This window comes from Prionailurus bengalensis, chromosome D2 (assembly GCF_016509475.1).
Source record: "Prionailurus bengalensis isolate Pbe53 chromosome D2, Fcat_Pben_1.1_paternal_pri, whole genome shotgun sequence".
Classification (NCBI taxonomy): Eukaryota; Metazoa; Chordata; class Mammalia; order Carnivora; family Felidae; genus Prionailurus; species Prionailurus bengalensis.
In genome coordinates this window covers 39,500,131-39,519,212 of record NC_057351.1, presented here as the reverse complement: position 1 = coordinate 39,519,212, position 19,082 = coordinate 39,500,131, and the positions used below count along the sequence as shown (strand labels likewise).

Here is a 19,082-nt window from a genome sequence, read left to right as displayed (position 1 = left end):
CCTGGGGAAAGAAGACTAATTCAGTTTTGGACGTGGCTCCCGATGTGTCTGCAGGAGTGGCCGGGGAGACGGGCTAAAGCAGCTTTGCTGACGCGTAGGCTCTCAGGGCAGCAGACACGGCCTGAGGACCTGAGCCAGCCAGCCAGCCAGCCATCGCTGAGGGGGCAACCCGTGCCCCCAGGACGCCTCCCACAGTGGCTGACCTTTACTTAGGGCATGTAGGAGATGCTCTAACCCCCAGAATCCATTTCTCACATCGAGAGATTGGCTCCTTTGGATTCCCTGCCCGGGTCCTATTTTCAAAAGCGAGCTGTGCCAGAAAGACAAGAGGTGCAAGGAAATCTTTTTTGGAATGAGGAAAAAAAGATTCTGGGCATCTGTGGCGGAAATCCCTGCCTTGTTTAGAGCACAGTTGTCCAGTTATTTGATTCTAGGCTTTCATTACCTTTGAGCTGCTTTACAACTAAGTTATGAGTTAACACAAAATACTTCTTGTCTACGGACGTGGCTAACTGTACGTAGGAGAATGAAGAAAAGCCAATCCCAAAATTCCTTTACTCCATATAGATCTACGTGATTTCTCTTTCGAACTGTTAATCTTACCAGCTTCCTCGTTTAAATAAAATTTTTGATACGTGCATATGTAATATTATATAAGTAATGCTTTTGGGGGGGGATTATCTCTAGCAAAAGGCACACTAAAGACCACCGCCTCTCTCAGAGATGGGAAGACTGGTGGTGGTCCATGCAGCACAAAACCCATTCTGAGTCCCACCCGTATCACTCCTACCAGGAGGTAGGTATCCAGCCTGGGCTCGTATACCTCCAGGGACAGGGTGCAAAGTCCTTCCTAGAGGCCACTCCATCTCTTTCCATATAGGACAACAGCTGTGATTTTAGAAAGCAGGGGGGGAAAAAAAAGGATCTAAAACTACAAGAAAACACAAGACCTGGGCCCAGTCCCCACAGACAGATGAATGGCTGCATCCCAACAACCATCTACAAACAGGGCCGGCAGTCCTGGCCTTGCAGAGGCACAGAGAGGCTGAATCAGCTGGGCAGGGAGGGTGACGGCTGCTGAATGTTTTTTGACGCAAAGATCTCCTGGGAGCAAGCAGAGCAGGGGCCCATGCGCTTGACTTACATGCACAGCCACATCCCTTCTCCCTGGCTCCTGGTTTCCATCCTGCTGAGGCTGCCCCACCATGTGGAAGGACACCCTCACGTGTCAGAGGTGGAAGGGACACAGATGGCCTCCTGGCCTCGGCCACTCGCTCTGAGGCCTCGGCGGGTCCCAGAGTTTTCCTGGGTGTCTGTTCTTACCAGAGTGGGACCAGATGGGGTCCAGCCCATCCAAACGCGACGTCCTGCCATGTGTGTGGCTTTATCTCCTGCAAGGACTGCTTCCGGGCTCTGTCCTGGTTCCCATCCCAAGCTCCTCGAACCCCTTTCTGCCCACGTCATCCCTCCTGGGCCCCCTGAGGGCAGGCTGCGCCGCTAGGCTGACTCTCCCGTGGGGCCCCGGTCCCTGTGAGGGGGAGGGCCGCTCTGCTTCCTCTGGGGGCTCCAGGGACTTCTGGAGTTGTGGTTTCCAGAAGAACGCACACTCCAGGCAAGAAGCAACACCCTCTCCTCCCCCACCCTGTATGCACACCTGTATGCACAGGAAGCAAACAGACCTTAACCTCCAAATGCCTGCTGAGCCTCCCTACGGCCCTCCAAGCCTAGTTGTTGACAGGACAGAGGGTCGGCAGGACAGAGGCAGGACAGGCAGCTCAGCCTGGGGGGTGGGGGCGGGGGTGCCCTGGCAGCTACGGCAACTGCCCTTCTTTGCCCTTCGATAATCTTGTCAGCAGTAATTTTGGAGCCACACACCGAGTAATCCGGACCTACGTTAAAACCCTCTACCCGCCTCATCTAATCCCCAAGGCAGCCCCGTGTGGGGGTATTATTATCCTCATTTACGAAAAAAAGGGCCCAAGGAGGTTAAGTGACTTGCCCAAAGCCACATGGCTAGTGAACAGTAGGTGGCTGGGGAGTCAGGGCTCTTCAGTAATTAACTGAATATTCCTGGACACCCTGTGACATGAAGGTAGTCATCTCTACTTCTCAAATGAAGAGATCAAGGCATTAAGTTTTAGTGGGGTTTTTTTGAGCCCAAACTCAAACTCAGGCTCAGGCCTCTTCCTGCCACAGCACAGGTCCTAACCCAAAGGAATGCGGGTCCAGGATTTCCCCTCCTCTCACGTAATGGCTTTGGTTTTATTACCTGGCAGACAGGGGAGATGGAGGAACCCATCCCTGTCTCCACTGGGGATGCACGCCCACAGAGCCAAGACCTCCCCTCTTCCTTCCCCACGGATCTTGGCTTTGCCCCCGGCACGTACCAAGTGCCTCTGGGGAAGTGGCCAAGCGGCAGGCGGCACCCAGCGTGGGTACCGCCCTTCTCCAGGAGCATGAGCCACCGAGCCGCCAGGGGGCAGCAACCAGGCAGCGAGCTGTCTGGACCCCGAAACCCTGTCCCGAGGAACCGGGGTATTCAGTGAGATGCTGCTGCCCCTCGACTCCGCAAGCGTCAGGTCATGTCCTACAGCTTCAGCCAGGCTGGCCAGGTGCCAGGCTCGTGTCTGCCCAGACTCTGCAGCTCCCTCCCTGTGCAACCTCAGGGACAGCACTGAATCTGAGTGCTTGTCCTCACTTAACAAGGATGCCAGCCAAAAACGAACACTTCCCACACGACCAGCCATCTCCCGAGGCAAAGACGGATGCCTAGGGCTCCCTTGCCCATCTTGCTCGGCCTCTCCATGGAGCTTGTGCTGTTGTAAGGCCACAGGCTACTTACTGGGAGGAGTCCTTGGAGAGACATCAATCACCCCCCCTTCCATCTGCCCCCCTGACCCAGAGCCAGGACCATGCTGGCATGCCCCAGCCCCCAGGACCCTATCATTACAATGTCAGTCCACCTCCCTGGAAAGCTCCTTTAAAAACATGTTTTTCTTGCAAACCCTTCTAGGAAGTTATTCTAACAACAAAATACCATAGAGTTTTTATAAGCCCTTGTAGTAACAAAATACCACACCAACTAAAACATCTACCCACAGAAGCGTCATGACTGTTGGCGGCCTCCTCCATGCTCACCCCCTTCCACAGGAGTCTGTCGCCCGGCCCGATGGTTTAAGTGGGAAGGACAAGTCGAGGGGGTCCCGGGGTGGGGATGGGGGGCCTTCCCTCAATGGCTTCACCACCGTGTCCCCATGACAGTAAGGCCCGAGGGTGTCTCTGACGGGTCTTCCCTCCCTCTACCTTGGGTGATGGGGGCACCATGGAAGGCACAGGAGAGAATAAAAGAAACCAGATCCTGTCGGCGTCACTGAGCCACTTGGATCACAACAACCCCGAAACTCACCCCACCTCTGGACTTTCCAGCTTCAGGAGCCAAAAACCTCCCCTCATTGTTTAAACCAGTTTGAACTGGGTTTTCTGTTACCTGTGACCGTAAACCTACTCCCCTGGATGGAGCAAGGTTCATTCACACGCTGGCGGTCCCCTGATGGGCAGTGCATTTCACGGTGCGTGAAAATGCACCGTGGCTGGGCATACACTTGTGGACAAAGATTTCTGAGATATATTAGGTAAATCAGTTGTGAATGCTACATAAAATTGATTCTCATTTGTATGAGAAAAGATACTTGACCATGCATGAACATTTTCTGGAAGGGTACTTAAGAGTGGCGCGCGCGCACACACACACACACACACACACACACACACGATGACTAGTTTTAAAGTCGTGGGAGGTGATAAAAGTATAGTCCAAGGTGATCATTTATTTTGCTAGTTATTAAACCATGCCTTTGAAGCCCCTGCGGAAATACGAGATGCAGAGCACAGGAAGAAAGCGGAATGAAGAAATAATGGTCTCAGACCTTTGTGAGTTCTGCTTTATTTTCCTCCTCCTCCAAAGCTGGGCTAAAATTGGTAACTTTACCAGGCCAGTATCCACTTACAGGCAGCCTTGACTTTTTCTAAGTTATTCCACAGTCCTTATTCTACACCGCCCATTGCGGGTTTCCCTGGGTCACCCCGGAGACTCCAAAAGCACCCTGAGGATGAACATACCTTTCCACTGCAGCCTCAGAGGAGGAAACGCCAAGTCTCACTGAGTTCCCAAAGAGCCAAAATGGCGCCAAAGGTATCCGGTTCTCTGGATTAGAGAGCGCCCGGACGAATGAGAACCGCAGGAGGACCAGTCAGCCCTGGAAGGCCAGGCAGCAACCTCTTGAGGAACAGACACAAGCCTGTGGAAGCATCTTTACCAAGATCCATCATTTGGGACAAGTCACCACAGTTTAGGGGCAGACAACCCTGTGGCCCTGTGGCCAGACACCAGGCGGGACCCTAGAGCTGGAAACGCCCACCCGGGAAGGTCACACAGCCATTCCACTCAGCCGGTACAGCTGAAGGCACCACACCTCCAGGTGACAGGGCCAAGCAATTGGTGCCTGGGCAGGACCTTCCTAGGACAGGAGGGTGCCTTGGGTGCTGGGACCGCTGCAAAGCACCTCCCCTTTCTCCCTGACTCTGCAGTCCGTGCTCCGGTGCTGCTGACCGGGAGCGAGCAGGTGGCCCCGGCTACCGAGACTGAGGCCTTCCCTTCTCTGCTGGCTCTGACCCAGCCTCCTCTTCTGGGAAGCTCTCCCCCCCGGGCTCCCTAAGATCGCAGAGGCCTACACTCATGCATGCCCATTACCACCCCAGCAGCAGCTCCCACGTAGTATCCCTTGGAGAGAAGGCCATGTCCGATGCCTCACTGCCCGGCACAGAAAGCCCTCTGTGGGCCTGTTGGGCGGAGCAGCTCTGGCCTTACAGAGAAGGGAGCCTGCTGCCCATGGCCAGGGCCTCGGGGGCAAGGTGGGGCCGAGCACCTGGAAGACCTGTACTTACATAAGGCTGAGCACCACATTCTCCCAAATCCAGGTGTGGAAGCATGAGCGAGCACTCCCCTGCCTCGTCCAAACGCCTGTTGACCTATGACAGAGCCCCGCTAGTTTGGGCAATCTTCAGGAAACTGCTCCTTTCCGGGCTTGCCCTTGGTGTGGTTTTGCTCAGCAGGAGTCGGACATTCAGCCAGACATTCAGAAGTCGGGGCTGGTAGACACCAAGCCTATTTTAATAGGTACGGGTTCTGGGGGGCAGGTTTCCAGAGTCTGAATCCAGACCTTCCAGATCCTCAAAAGGAACTCTCCTTTCTCAGAGTCTCATATGTCGGGCACAAAAATGGCTTCCTCAGAGCTGTTCTGGTGACTGAATGAGTTTTTTAACTGTTAAGTACCCAGAGCACTTCCTGTGTTCCAGGACCCATTAATGTTTCGTCATTCATGCGGGGAAACGGAGCACAGGCTTCCCACGCACCAGCACAGATGGTTTTCCTGCTCAGCTCCCAGCCCTGCCCTTTGGGTAGTGGGAACGCCCGGAGACTGGTGAGCTGGGCAGTGGCAGGCGAGGCTGGCTGGAGGTGTGACGAGAATGGGCAGGAGGGGGTCAGAGACCTGGCGAGCCTGGGCCACAGAAGCGGAGGATGTTGAGAAGGGGCTGGTCCAGAGTGCCGGGAGCCGCAGAGGCCAGTGGAGTCTGGTGCCTGGGCTCGCAGTCAAGGAAGGGAGTGGTGGGGAGGGGAAGGAAAGGAAGGAAGGCAAGGGGGCCAAGGCAAGCTTTCTGAGATGGGGAAACATGTAAGAAATGGTGTGCAAGGGAGATGAGGTGGGAAAAAAAATAACGCAGCGAAGTCCTGCAACGGTGTGAGCAGGAGGGGGCACAGGAAGGACAAGGAAAGACCCGGAAACCTTAAAGTGGGAGTATATGGGGGCTAAGAGGGGGAGTGCAGAGGTCACACCGGCCTCTACGCAGCGTGGCAGGGCAGGGAGTGAGTAGGCTGTGCGGGGAATGACCAGGAGGCTGCGCTGTGGCTTCGTACAAGTCGTTTCCAGTTCACTGGAGACCGCCACGCATGCACCACTTCCCCTGGTTTCCTTTCTCTTCTCTCATCCAGCTACCCCGAGGCCGAGGAGATGGCTGAAATGGCCAAAGAGTTTTGTAAGCTAGTCAAAAACCAAACTGAACTTTGAAAAGTCATGGCCAGACTTCCCCCTGAACTGGGCTGTGACCTGTAGAGACTCACAAGGGGTCCAGCCGCCAGGTCGACCTGGACAGATGGGGTGGCAGGCGCCATCGCTCCTGGGTGTCCACGCGCCGGCATCGAGGGTCTGGCGTCACCGTCTCCCCCAGGGCAGGATGGGTCAGAGGTACGTGGCCAGGTGGGCAATGCTGCTCACCCTTCACAGACGGGCCAGCGGGTCCAGGACAGCAGTGCCCAGATTCCGACCGAGCGTCCCCAAGTGCGTTTGCCTGGATCGTGCTGCCGGGGGGCGGCACAGAGAGAGCCTAATGCTTTTTCTCCTGGCTCTACAGAGTCAAAGCTCTGCCTCTCACTGTAAGCAAGCCACAGGCCAGCTCATTCCGGTTATAACCTCCACACAAAGGATGACTGAAAGCGGCACACAGAATCTAAAAAATCACAGGGTGCCTGGGTGGCTCAGTCAGTTCAGTGTCTGACTCTTGATTTTGGCTCAGGTCGTGATCGGTTTGTAAGATCGAGCCCCACGTGGGCTCAGCGCAGAGCGTGGAACCCACTTGGGATTCTCTCTCTCTCCCTGCCCCTCCCCCACTTGTGCTCGCTCACACTCTCAAGGTACATAAACCTTAGAAAAAAATCTAAAAAAATCACTTGACAGAAGTTATTTCAGACGGTGCCAACCATAAACTGGCTTTACCGTCCACCATCCTGTCCGTGCCCAGCCACACCCAATCCCCCTGGTTCCCTCAGCAGCCGAGCTTACCACAGAGGTACTTAATGCCATCATGATGTCACCCAAAACACAAACAGCCAAGACAACAGCATTAATACAAAGATATATTCCATAAAAGAGTTTGGCGGTCAAAGAAAAGCATTACACTTCCTGAAAACACAAGCATCCTTCTTCCTCTAGTCTACAGAGAAAACTGTAAAAAAAACAACAACAGCAACAACAAAAAAACTGTATCATAACATCATCAACAAACACCCACCAGGATACACCACACTAGCATGTACACTTCTGCGAGTCAGTGAAGGTAGCACTCGATCCCTGAACGATGAGGACAGAACGGGCACGAGATCCAGAGAAGCGTTAGAAAGTAGCCCAGAGATGCACAAATGCCCCAGCTGTCCCTGGCGGGTGGGGGGGGACCATTCAGTACATCAGACAGACTTCATTTCCAAGAGCAAGCCCCAGGATAGCCCTGCCAGGAAGGGTAGACACGGTCACCACAGATATCCTGTTTGGGGACAGTGGGGGGAGGTCATCACAAAAGTTAGGGGAGGAAAAAAAAAAAAAAACCATCCCGAGCTTCTACATAGCTGCAGGCTGGGGTCTGCGGCTCCACGCAGGAGCCGGGCTAGATTCACTCCAGGGGGAGGCAAATGCCAGGCCGGCCAGCGGCCCTGACCACGTGGCCTCGAAAGCTGCCCTGGTCAAAGGTTCCGGGCCGGCTCTCTCAGGCTGGGGCTCCTCGGCCTCGCAGCGGGGAGGGGGGGAGGTCAGGATTCAAGTTCCGGATGACAGTTTCAGTAGCACCAAGACCAGAAGACAGTGAGGCCAAGCAGGGGAGGGGCGCGGGTGCGTGTGTGCTGGGGGTGCACGGAGGAAGGGGGAGCGCGTGTGTGCACCTGGGTCATTAGGGATGAAAAGGAGAAGCTGATGGGGTCGGGTCTTGAGACACTCAAAGGAACTGAAAGGGATGGCTTCAGTCCCAGACACCGCGTAAGGCTGCTTAGAGGGAATGCCAGAGGAAATGAAGAAATGGTGTGAGAACATTCTTATCCCTATAAATAAACTATTTACACGCTTTAAGAAAAGAAGAGCCGACTCTCAGAGGAGAACCCTGCCCATGCCCCCGTGCCATCTGGGCATAATGCTATTGAGACGAGGGGCGGTTCCTGCCCTGGAAGGGGCGGCAGAGGAGGTCCTCCGTGGCACCGGTCCACACATGGCTCAGGCTTACTTGAACGTGGCTGAGGATCCTGCAAACATCCCCAAGTCGTGCAGACACCACAGGCTCCGCTGGCACGGTCCACTTGTGTCCCTTCCCCTCCCCAATTACAGGCAGCACCCTTCTGCTGCTGGGAGAAGCCTTGTCCGTGTCTTCTGGTCCACCCCCCCCCCCCACCCATGTCCCACTCACAGCAGATGGCTGCCCTCCGGGCCGGCACCGATAACATGAGTGGGGCGGTCAGGGTGCCCCGCAGACAGAGTCAGTCTCCAGGAGAACTGAGTCAGGCCCCCTTCACAGCCACAGGAACCTTCTGTCCCTCAGTCACCAGCCCCGCTTAAAGACACGTTCTCCGTCTCTGGGTAGACCCCAAGTGGTGGCGGGGGGAGAGCGTCTCGGTCACAAGTTTGTGCGGGTTAGGGGGGGGGGCCCTCAGCCTTCAGCACCAGCAAACAGAAGCAGAGAGGTCATGTCACGCTGATGCCGAAGACAGGGCTCCGGCTCTGGCTGGGTGCATCCACTTCCTCCCTCTGGACACGGAGGTGACAATGGGGAAGGGCTCTGGCCTCCACGGCGTGGCTCAGCTCTGCTTGCTCACCTCTGTCCCTCAGAAGTGATGGCCTGCCTTCACGGCCTCAATGTCCGAGATCAAGGTCTTCGCCAGGAAGATGCCAAATATCTGAAAGCAAAGCCGGCAGAGGCTGTCAGCGGTGGGGCCCGATGGGGGCGGGCAGGTGCAGAGGGCAAGGCGGGCCCTGCCATGCACATCAGTCCCACGTCCACTCTGCAGACGCTCAGGACACGGCAGAGAGACAAACAAGACCAGCCCACCAGTAAAAACGGAGCCCTGAGGTCTACTTTGCTATATTAAGGGCCTAGAAGGGGTCAACGGCAGGCACCACAGAAGCAAGACGGACAGTTCACTGTGCCTCCAACATGACCACGCACGTCACATCCCATAAGCTGGGACACACTTTGTACCCAAAGTTAAACCTAAAATAACAGAGCCACCTGACTGGACTTGATTCAAAACAATAAATCTAGACATTTCCTGTAAAGCTGGATTTCATAATAAAAACAAGGTTCTCCCTGATTTTAGCTGTGCTGATATCTGACCTTGGTGACCGGCGTAATCAGGCGGGAAGACTGTTTTTCTACCAGAAACAGACGAATGTGAACTCAGAGACCTTCAGAATGTTGCTTTTTATTTCCCCTTTAAATTCTCATTATGGTTTGGATTCGATGAGCCAGCCTTTCTGAAGTCTGACTTCTTTGCTTGTTTTGCAAGTACATTTGTTCTTTCCTCTTCTAGATGCTTCTGTGTCTAAGCTTCCCTTTGAGATCATTCAACACACACTCGCGGAATGAAGGAGGAAGGAGTGTGTGGACAGCTGGCGGCCCCAGGGCCACTTCAGTCACCCTCTTCATGGCAATGTCAGAGCCAAACATTTTCTAAACAATGCACTTTCCACACAGGAGCAGCAGCCGCCCCAGAGGCCACCTGGGAGCTGCCAGCGTCTCTTCCCAAGCCCTGGGCACCCCGGGGAACTCCTGGTTTCTCTGATGCGCTGAGTTCTTGGCTTTCCCCCACCCGTTCTCCCGGCAGCCACGAGCCAGCCTGCTCACTGCCTGGCCACCAAAGTCTTTCCAGGCCTAAAATCTGGTTCAAACGAACAGGCACAGCCCACAAGGACAAAGGAAGCCACAAAGGGCAGGGAGAACGCACCTGTAGCAGGGAGATGGCGATAAAGACGCCGGCCACGATGTAAATATTGCGTGGAAGCCAGCCCTCCAGTGCCTGGATGCACCCTTTTGTGAAGATGGACTCGTCCCACTTGCTCTTCAGCTGCAGGGAAACACCACTGACCTGAGCCCAACACACGCCGGACGTCCCCACCCCGGCTCCCCATAGGGCTCCTGTCGCAGGCAGGGCGAAGCTCGGTGGGAGCCAAGGTGCTGCAAGGCAGGTGCCAAGGACAAACAGAACTCTCCGGGAGAAACGCACCTGCCTGCCTCGGTCTCTGCCCCCTCCTCGGGCAGTTTGCATTTTTTACCCTGCCCAACCGAAGACTCCCCGGCGGTGGCCTGCACCCACTCCTGTCAGGGCCTCCCCAGACTGAAAGACAGACTGGTTTGGCACCCCTCCAGAGCCCACACTGGAAGGGCAGGGAGGGGCCTGAAGGCTCCGAGAAGGAAGACAAGCCTTTAAAGAGAAAACTGGAAGGATGTTCGGCACCTTCGGAGTCAGAGGAGTTGGCTGGAGAAGGAGGGGGCCGTGGCTTCCCACGGTGTGGCCCCCACCCAGGGAAGCTTGGCTCCTCGAGCCAGAGCCAGCAGGAACAGTCATAAGCAAAGGGGTGCCTTCCAATACTGACCCCTAGTGGAGGCTCAGTAGGCACACAGGATGTCTCCACAGCACACACAGCACGCCCTCACCCCCACCCACCCACATACAGCCTCACCCATAGCAACGATGATGGAAAAGTCATTCATTTCAGCGGTGGTAGGGGCTGACCTGTGGCCCCCTAAAATTCAGATATTGAAGTCCTAACCATCAAGCCCTCAGAATGTGACTGCATTTGGAGACAGGGTGTTTAAAGAGGTAATATAACTCGTAACCCTTACCTTAACCCTAGCCCTAAACTAACCATCTGGTGAGGTCTCTGAACTGCACATACCCTCACAATGCCCCTAACCCCAACCCTAACCATTATTTTGGCCTGAAACCGAACCCTAATCCTAGATCTGAGGAAAAACATACGTAAATAGTTATGTATAAAAGACAGATACGTATATCTATACATCCATATAATTGGAATATTACTCAGCCATAAAAAAGAATGAAATCTTGCCATTTGTAACAATGTGGATGGAGCTAGAGTATTATGCTAAGCAAAATATGTCAGAGAAAGACAAATACCATATGAAAAAAAGCAGGGGGGGTGGAATACATTGAAATGAAGTTATCAGGGTGGGCCATAATCCAATATGACTGGTGTCTCCTTATAAAAAGAGATCAGGACACCAAAAGACACAGAGGGAAGACCATGTGGGGACACACACAGGAGACAGCCACCTACAAGCCAAGGAGAGAGGCTTCTGACCAACCCTTTCCACACCTTGATCTTGGACTTCTAACCTCCAGAGTTCCAAGAAGACAAATCTTCATTGTTCAAGGCACCGTCTGTGGTACCTGATTATCACAGCCCTGGACCCCCCTGCAAGCGGCATTGAAACTGACAATGTGGGGAACAGGCCCATCCCTATGCAATGGAGGCCACTGTGGAAGGGGCTTCAGACCTCCCAACCTAGTGTCCATGGCCAACAGGAGGGGTGCCTATGGACTCCCCAAGATCCACCCTCCAGAACAACAGTCATCCATATCACCAAAGGCCACTGAGCAAGGTCTGGGGGGAGGTAAAGGGGAGACTCCCTTCTCTTCACATCCAAGTGCACACCCGCTGTGGCCTGAAGAAGGCTCTGGAGGACTGAGCCTTTCTCCCGCCCCGAGACCCGTCTCCCTCCATATTATCACCACCGCCTCTACACGGCGGCTAAGCCAAGCCATGTGCTCGAACTCCTATATGACAGACACCTTCTGGGACTCCAAGGAGCCATTAACAAATGTTAGCGTTTGTTCCCAAAACTTCCATCTGATCTCTTTCCCCTCATGCAGCAGCTGCTAGATTTCGTGACCGCGGTTGCTGGGGCTTGGCATCATGCCCATCACCGTTCCCGTGAGTCCTGCCATCAGCGAAGGAGGCTCTTCAGCTGGTTCCCAGCTTAGATGGCACCTCCCCTAGATTCCTCACTCCAATTTGCACTTGTGCTAAATCAGGAAGTTGGACCATAGGGGATAAACCTGACAAACTCAAAGTTGTATGCATAGGCGCTCACCTGGGTCCTGACATCATATCCGCACTGCGTGTTCACAACTTTTTGCTGTAAGAAAAGCAGAAAAACACTGGTCATTTTTGTTCTCTTGAGAAGCCAGTGGTAGAACGCTCTAGAAAAGTCACAACCAAATATCAGCAAACACCTGTACAAATTCCACCATAGCTCATGGCCTGCAATCCCGATGCCAAGTAACCTTTCATGCTAGGACAAAGGTTGCCAAACTACGTGTGAAGGGCTAGATCATTATTTCCGACCCGCCTACGTAGCAACTACTCAACAACTCTGCTCTCGTAGCAGGAAAGAAGATGTTGACGATATACAGAGGAATGCGTATGGCCGTCTTTCAATAAAACTTCATTTATTATGGACACTGAAACTTCAATTTCATACAACTTTCGCCTGCCACAAAATATTATCCTGCTTTTATTGATTTTCAACCATTTGAAAATGGCTGAAACCATTCCTGGCTCACAGATCACCCGAAAACACAGAGCAGGCCAGACCACGGGTCATGGTCATAGTTTGCCAATGCCTGCGCTAAGGGGTCAGAGTTCCACTTGCTCGATATTTCGCCGTCACAGTGGAGACCTCAGGCGCTGGCCGTGCAACCTCAGCACACCGGAGCCTCTCCTGGGCTGGGGGCGTCGGCCATGTGGTCGCGAGGATGCCCTGCCTGCTTGGGAGTCCCGGGGCCCAGTACCAGGCACACACACCCAGTACCAGTGCACCCAGAGCTGTGAAAGACTCAGTTCTTCTCAGGCTCAGTTCATGCAAACATTCGGTGCTCCTTCACAGGTCACCCCCAGGAGCCCCCATTTCTGGAACCCAGGGACCAGGGCCACGGACAGGGAATGGAAACAGGTGAAGAAGAAAGAAAAGGAGAGAATTCTCCACCACGCCCAGATGGTGAGTACTGCCCACCGCCCCCGTGGGCTTCCGTGCACTGGGCAAAGTTTTCTCCAGAGAACAGTGAGGAGCGCGGCCCAGGGCTCACCACGCTCGTAGCATTTTGTCCAGGCACCCTGAGTGACAGCCCCTCGAGGGAGGGACACTACTGGTTTTCTCCTGCCTCACTCAGAAGACGAGAGCCAGGTGGGCCATGCAAAAACACTCCTGGGACTTTTACACAGAGGATTTCAGAGCAGTGGTGCATGGACAGAGCGCAGGGCACTCTCTTCAGACTGAGTCAGGAACCGCTCCACGCGCCCCGGGCAGGCCGACTCACCGCAGGGTCCGGCACGCAGCAGGAGAAGGGCACCCCACACTTCTCGCGGCTGTAGCTGGCGCCGCTGCAATTGAAATAGACGTTGAGGTCCCAGTCTTCAGGGCCATAGGCACCGCAGCACTGGTTCTGTGATCACAAAAGCAGAGAGCCATCACGGGCTCTGAGCTGGGGTTGTGGCCGCCCACAGGGTAGCAGACATGAGAGGTTAAGTGCACCTCCATGTAACACGGAGAAATCAAGGCCCGCCCCACTGACCTCCCGCATGCACTGAGATGCCCAGCGTGGTGACCCAAGTAGCCCTTTATGAAGGAAACCAGGAAACCTTGGCCATGATCCCAACATGCATGACTGGCTCCCCCTCACCTCGGCACGGCACTCAGGTCCAGACCCTCCTCCCCTGGACCTTCCCCCTTATCTCCCCTCAGCCCAGAGCAGAGTCCTCACTCTCCTGAGGCCATAGTCCCTCTGCCATAGTTCTCCGGGGTGGGGGTGGGGGGGGTGCCAGAGAGGGAATCCCTCCTTGTGGGCAGTGAGTGTGTCTTCCTCCCAAGGAAATTTCCAAGCTGGCCCTAGTTCCTTTGTGTGCCTCTTTACAAAAAACAGCTGCTGGACGTCTACTCCCAAGGACAGAACTGTGACTGGGGTCGGCCCCTGACCTGGGGTCTCTGCCCTCGCCTCCCCACCAGCCCCCATTATCTGGTGTTCTCGCAAAGACCATCCCCACTCGTCTAAAAAAAAAACATAAAACCAAACATACGGAAAACAGCACGGTGAGGTCGACGGCATCCCAAACCGAGAGCAGATTCTGTTTTTACACGTGTCCTTATTGCTGACGTGGGTGTGGCGGTGATCGCAACGCACACACAACCAGGAATTCTGGTTGTCTTTATGTCTAAGATGAAATCCTATGTCCCCCACCCTCACTCTGCCGTGGTTCCAGCTGCTTTAACGATCACCGTGTATTTCACGGTGAGGAAGCTCTGTGATGTACCGAATCCCTCCGGATAATTGATTTTCAAGAATTTGCAAGGGCGGCAGGGGCGACCACCTCGATGTCTTTCAGGCCAGTGCAGGGCGAGAGTGCCCCGCACACGGGACAGACACCGGCACGCCCGCGGCGATGTGACAACGTCAACACCGCACAGTGAGGGACAGACAGTAGGAAATGGCTGGGATGTGACCTTGCAGACGAACGCAGGCCACTATTACAACACAGGAAGGGCTTCTGGTCACATCAATGGGTTTTGCCGGATCCCAGGACACATGACATGGGGGTAAACAAGTCTTAGTTAACGTGAGAGTAGACTATGGTTATTTTTAATGCTTTCTTGATTATTCTCTTCTCAGAACCAGAGCGTTCCATACGAAGTCCCTGAGGAAGCGAGGTTTTCTGGCAGAGCACAGACAGATCAAACAACAGCCCTGCATAGGCTTGGCCGTGGGGAATAGGTTCTTCCCAGGGTGGGGATGGCTGTGCTCCAAGCCTCCAGGTGTGGCTGCACACAAGGGGACTGAATGCCAGATGGAGTAAAGGCCAAGGCCTGGGACAGCTTAGACACCCCCCTGGAGACATGTTCCAGGGAGGTTACATTCCTCTCCATCTGGGGAAGTTTCCTCCAGGCAGTTCTGCCCTCTTAAACAGGAAGGGGAAAAGGTCCCCGGGAGGAAGGGGACAGGAATAGCCTCAGACAGTGAGTCATGGGCCTGTGGGGGGAGACGCTCCACCCCTCGGTACCCGTAGCGCCTAGGGACCTGCGGCCGCCTGTGAGGCCAGGGCTGGAGAGATCTGGGCCCCTGGGGGAGGGTGGCCACTGGAGCTGCTGGAATGCCCGCCCGATGCAAATGGGGGCGAGCACCCTGCGAACACGCCTGAGCCGCCAGGCACCCATGAGCAGGCAAAGCTAAACCGACCAGAGGCAGGAGCGGCACCTCCCAGGGCCTCCCTGCACTCCCCCCCGCCCCAGCCCAGCCTGGACGGCAGGCATAGGTGGGAAGCCCGGGCTCTGCTGGGGAGGCCAGCATGGGTGGTGCTTACAGCTTTCTGCAGGGAGTCAATGAGGTTCTGCAGGTCAATGTCGTCCCGGTAGGATCTGATGTTGCTCTCGAAGAACTCCCGGAACCGGTCCCGCACCCAGTCCTGGAAGAGGAAGGCCAGCACGGCCACGGCCAGCTCCAGGAAGAAGATGAGCACGATGGTGCCACAGAACTGCATGGGGACGAGGGTGGGAGAGTCATCACATTTGTAGCCTCCAGGCCAGGCGCGAACCCTCGTCAGACCCAAGTCCACCGCCTGCCGCCAGGAGACCGGCGCTGGAGCCCCAGGAATCCCATGTTACGGGCTGGCAACCCCGCCCTGCCTGTACACAGAGATAACGCATCCCTACCCACATCCCTGCAGCATGGCTAAGAGTCAGGTGAGGGAAAGGAAGAGACAGCTCCAAGCCACGGTGTCACCCACTTCCTGGGAAGGAGTCTCCCTCTCCCCTGCAGGAAACCCCATCCCGGAAACGAGTGGCTAACCTCCTCCACCAGGCAAGCAGCTCCTTTAGGGCACAGCCTGTGCCCCAGACACAGTACCTGACCACTCTCCTCGCACACGCAACCATCCACGTTGCTAGAAATCTAACCCGTCACCCGCACTGTAGGGACACGGAAACTGAGGCTCACTCGGGCGTGTGGCTTGCTTGAGAGCACACTGCTCACGCAGGACACCTGAGTTCCCTGGCAGGTGTGTTCACAACTCCGGAGTCGCCGACGTTACCACTACCTACTCCGCACGCGTCAAGACTTCTCCAGAAGCGCAGAGCCCCTGTCTGTGACAGCCGTGGGGCATCCTGCAAGGGTCCACCACAGCCCCACACCCCTCCCATCAGGCAGACCTCTGGCCTGCGGCGTGCGCACACTCCCCCGGCCATGATCATTACTGGTCACACTGAGCTCATGCCACAGCGGGTGAAGGTCTCAGAGTTAAGACAGAAGGGAAACAACCGCGCACACGCGCATACACCCTCGCACACGCAGAAGGCCCTCTGAAACCCAACCTCCATGCACACAGAGGGAAGATACTAAATGCAATATTTTTAATAGAAAACAAAATTAGGGGGAAAAAAACCAAACCGACCGTGTTCTGCTTCTTCAATTAAGCCCAAGAAAGAGATGCTTGATCTAATCACTTCGACAAATAATATATTGCAAAACACGATTAGGTGTTTTCCCCACCAGGTGCTATTTAATTTTAACTGAATGCACTTCAACATGAATTTGTATCTAAATATAAAACCAAATTCTTAGTAACTCGCAGTGCTGCCAGGAAATGAAGGATTCTGCATCGCACATCCCAACAGATTCACACACCCTGGAGGAGGGAAATGATTTCCTAACTTTACTGGCAACATCGTCTGATCTTAGCCAAGAAGGGCGAAGGTGAGTGGCGAACAATGCCTTTAGAACTTCTGAGGGAAGTGAAAAGCAAGGGAGGGGGAGAGGAGGCCCCTGCTTGGCCATCTCTTGCCTCTAGGAGCTGAAAACCAGAGCGGCCCAACTTCTCCAGGTACGAGGAGCTAGCTCATCTGAGTGCTCCCTGAAATCTTACCATTAGGTGACACCAAAGGTGGCCTCCTGCCCGCACTGCTGGGCCCCCTCCGACCAGATAAGGTATAAGCTTGCCCAGCAGAGCCTGCACCCCTACCTCCCAGCCCTCTCCCACCCCTGTATCCGGGGCCACTCACAAACTTGAGCAGGCAGATGTTCTCCCGCAGGGCCCCCACGCAGCCAGCGAACCCCAGCGTGAACATCACCACGCCCACCATCAGGACCAGCACGACAGGGTCGATTCCGTGCAGCCGGGTCACTTTGGTGAGGTCGGACAGCACCCCCTGAAAGAGGCAGAGAAGGCAGGGCAACATCAGCCTCGGGGAGTCAGGGGTGCCCTGGGGGGCTGGGTGGTGTCCAGAGAGAAAATGAGGGCAGGGACCTGTCTTAGAAGGCTCAATCCTCCTATTAAAAGCCAGCCCAGGGGCGCCTGGGTGGCGCAGTCGGTTAAGCGTCCGACTTCAGCCAGGTCACGATCTCGCGGTCCGTGAGTTCGAGCCCCGCGTCAGGCTCTGGGCTGATGGCTCGGAGCCTGAAGCCTGTTTCCGATTCTGTGTCTCCCTCTCTCTCTGCCCCTCCCCCGTTCATGCTCTGTCTCTCTCTGTCCCAAAAAAAATAAATAAACGTTGAAAAAAAAATAATAATAAAAAAAATAAAAGCCAGCCCAGAGCACCTCAGCTCCCAGGACCCTCATATGGAGCATTCCTGGGCTCCACCTTGGCTACGAGTTCCTACCAGGCAGACCCCACGCTTTTTTTGTAGCCTGCAGGGTGCCTATGCCAGACCTGGAGTGGGGAAGGGGTGCCGGAGAACCCTATGGCCTACGGTCAAGGCACCTTAGGGCCACACCCTCACCCTGGCCTCTGGCCATTGGCAGCTTACTCTGCACTCAGTTCAGGGAGAAGCCCACTCTCCTGACATGAAACCAGCTTCAGTATGAACATTCTTGTGGAAAACACCCGCCAAAGGCAGACGAAAGCAGCGCTGTCCATAAAACCTTTGGTGATGATGGGAGGGGTCCTACATCTGCACTGTCCAAAATGGTAGCCACTGGTCACCCGTGCTATTGAGCACCTGAGTGGAACTGAGGAACCGAATTTTCATTCGTGTTTCATTTTAACTAATTTAAATACATACAGTCACATGTGGCTAGTGTGACCCAAAACGGACAGAGCAGTTCTCCAGGATTCAGAGGAGGAAGAAGAAAAGAGCAGGGGGAGCCAGGCCTCTCTGCTCAGGGCTCGGCCAGGGGAGCTGCTGCTGTGCAGGCGGTGGCCACACGGTGGCGCTAGGAGTCATGGTTTGCACCGGCTTGCAGGGTTTGTCAGTAGGGCAAAGTGACATTGCACCTCAGCCCCCCGCCCTTTAGGGGTTCACAGGCCACCTTGAAGATGCCCAAACCCAAAGGCAGGCCATATTCAGTTCCTAAGGCCATGGCAAGAAAGCCAGAGATCTAAGCGCCCTGCCTCCTTTCCAGAAAGCAAAGGGAGGTTCCACTGAAGAAACAGAGGGTTCTGGGCCTGAGCCTCAAGAGGATGCCTTAGTTCCCAGGCAGGAGCCTGACCCAGTCCACCTTGCTCCTACTCCCTCCCCTATTCTGCCCTCCCTGTAGTGAGGATCCTCTCCAGCTCTCTTGAACCCCCCCCCCCCCCCCCCACCAAGCACACACACACCCGCGGAGCAGAAAGTGGTACTGCAGCTCACGGGTCTCATTCCCCCCCCTTCAAAGCTTCAACTGCCCCTGTCCTTCCTGACAGTAAGAGCCCACTCTCCCCGCCTCACCTCTCTTGCACAGGCAGGGCGAGGAGGTTCACAGGTATGTAAAGACCTGCCTCGGCCCCACAGGGCACCCAGGGGGCGTGTTAACACAGCCCTGCTCCTTGATCTCAGGACAAGAACTTCAGGAATAAACACAACTGTGTTCAGGGACCTGCTGGCTACCAGAGGCACAGACAAGAGCAGAAGGTGGCCCCAGGCCGGCCCTGGACACAGCTGCAGACAAGCCCCCAGGGCCATCTGAGGCTTCTGAGAACAGGAGAGAGGGCTCCCCACACTCATGGAGCTCAAATACCCAACCAGCCCAGTCCTGGCCTTGAGCAGCGACCCTACCATGGGGAAGCATAGCCAGTCACAGGACCCCAGGAGTTTTCGTCACAACTATCTCTCAGAGCTGGCTGTGTGATGATTAATGGCTACAAACCATTACTGCGTGCAAGAAATGTTTGTCGGGGAGGAGTCTGGAATAAGGAACAATTTAAGCTGAACAAACCTGGTCTGGGCT

At 55.1% G+C, this 19,082-nt stretch overlaps 1 protein-coding gene across 2 annotated transcripts in view; it reads right to left on the bottom strand.

Annotated features, from left to right (window-relative positions):
- Positions 1 to 6,957: 6,957 nt before the first annotated feature.
- The window catches only part of TSPAN14 (tetraspanin 14), a 57,462-nt gene continuing 45,337 nt past the window's right edge, over positions 6,958 to 19,082 (bottom strand). For both annotated transcript variants that reach the window (XM_043596732.1, XM_043596733.1), the window contains exons 4-9: positions 16,939 to 17,085; positions 15,246 to 15,416; positions 13,211 to 13,336; positions 11,986 to 12,030; positions 9,815 to 9,934; positions 6,958 to 8,767 (exon numbers count right to left, since the gene is read on the bottom strand). In XM_043596732.1, coding sequence (XP_043452667.1) covers positions 8,696 to 8,767; positions 9,815 to 9,934; positions 11,986 to 12,030; positions 13,211 to 13,336; positions 15,246 to 15,416; positions 16,939 to 17,085 — 681 coding nt within the window. In that variant the 3' untranslated portion in view covers positions 6,958 to 8,695. The remainder of the gene's footprint in view (positions 8,768 to 9,814; positions 9,935 to 11,985; positions 12,031 to 13,210; positions 13,337 to 15,245; positions 15,417 to 16,938; positions 17,086 to 19,082) is intronic.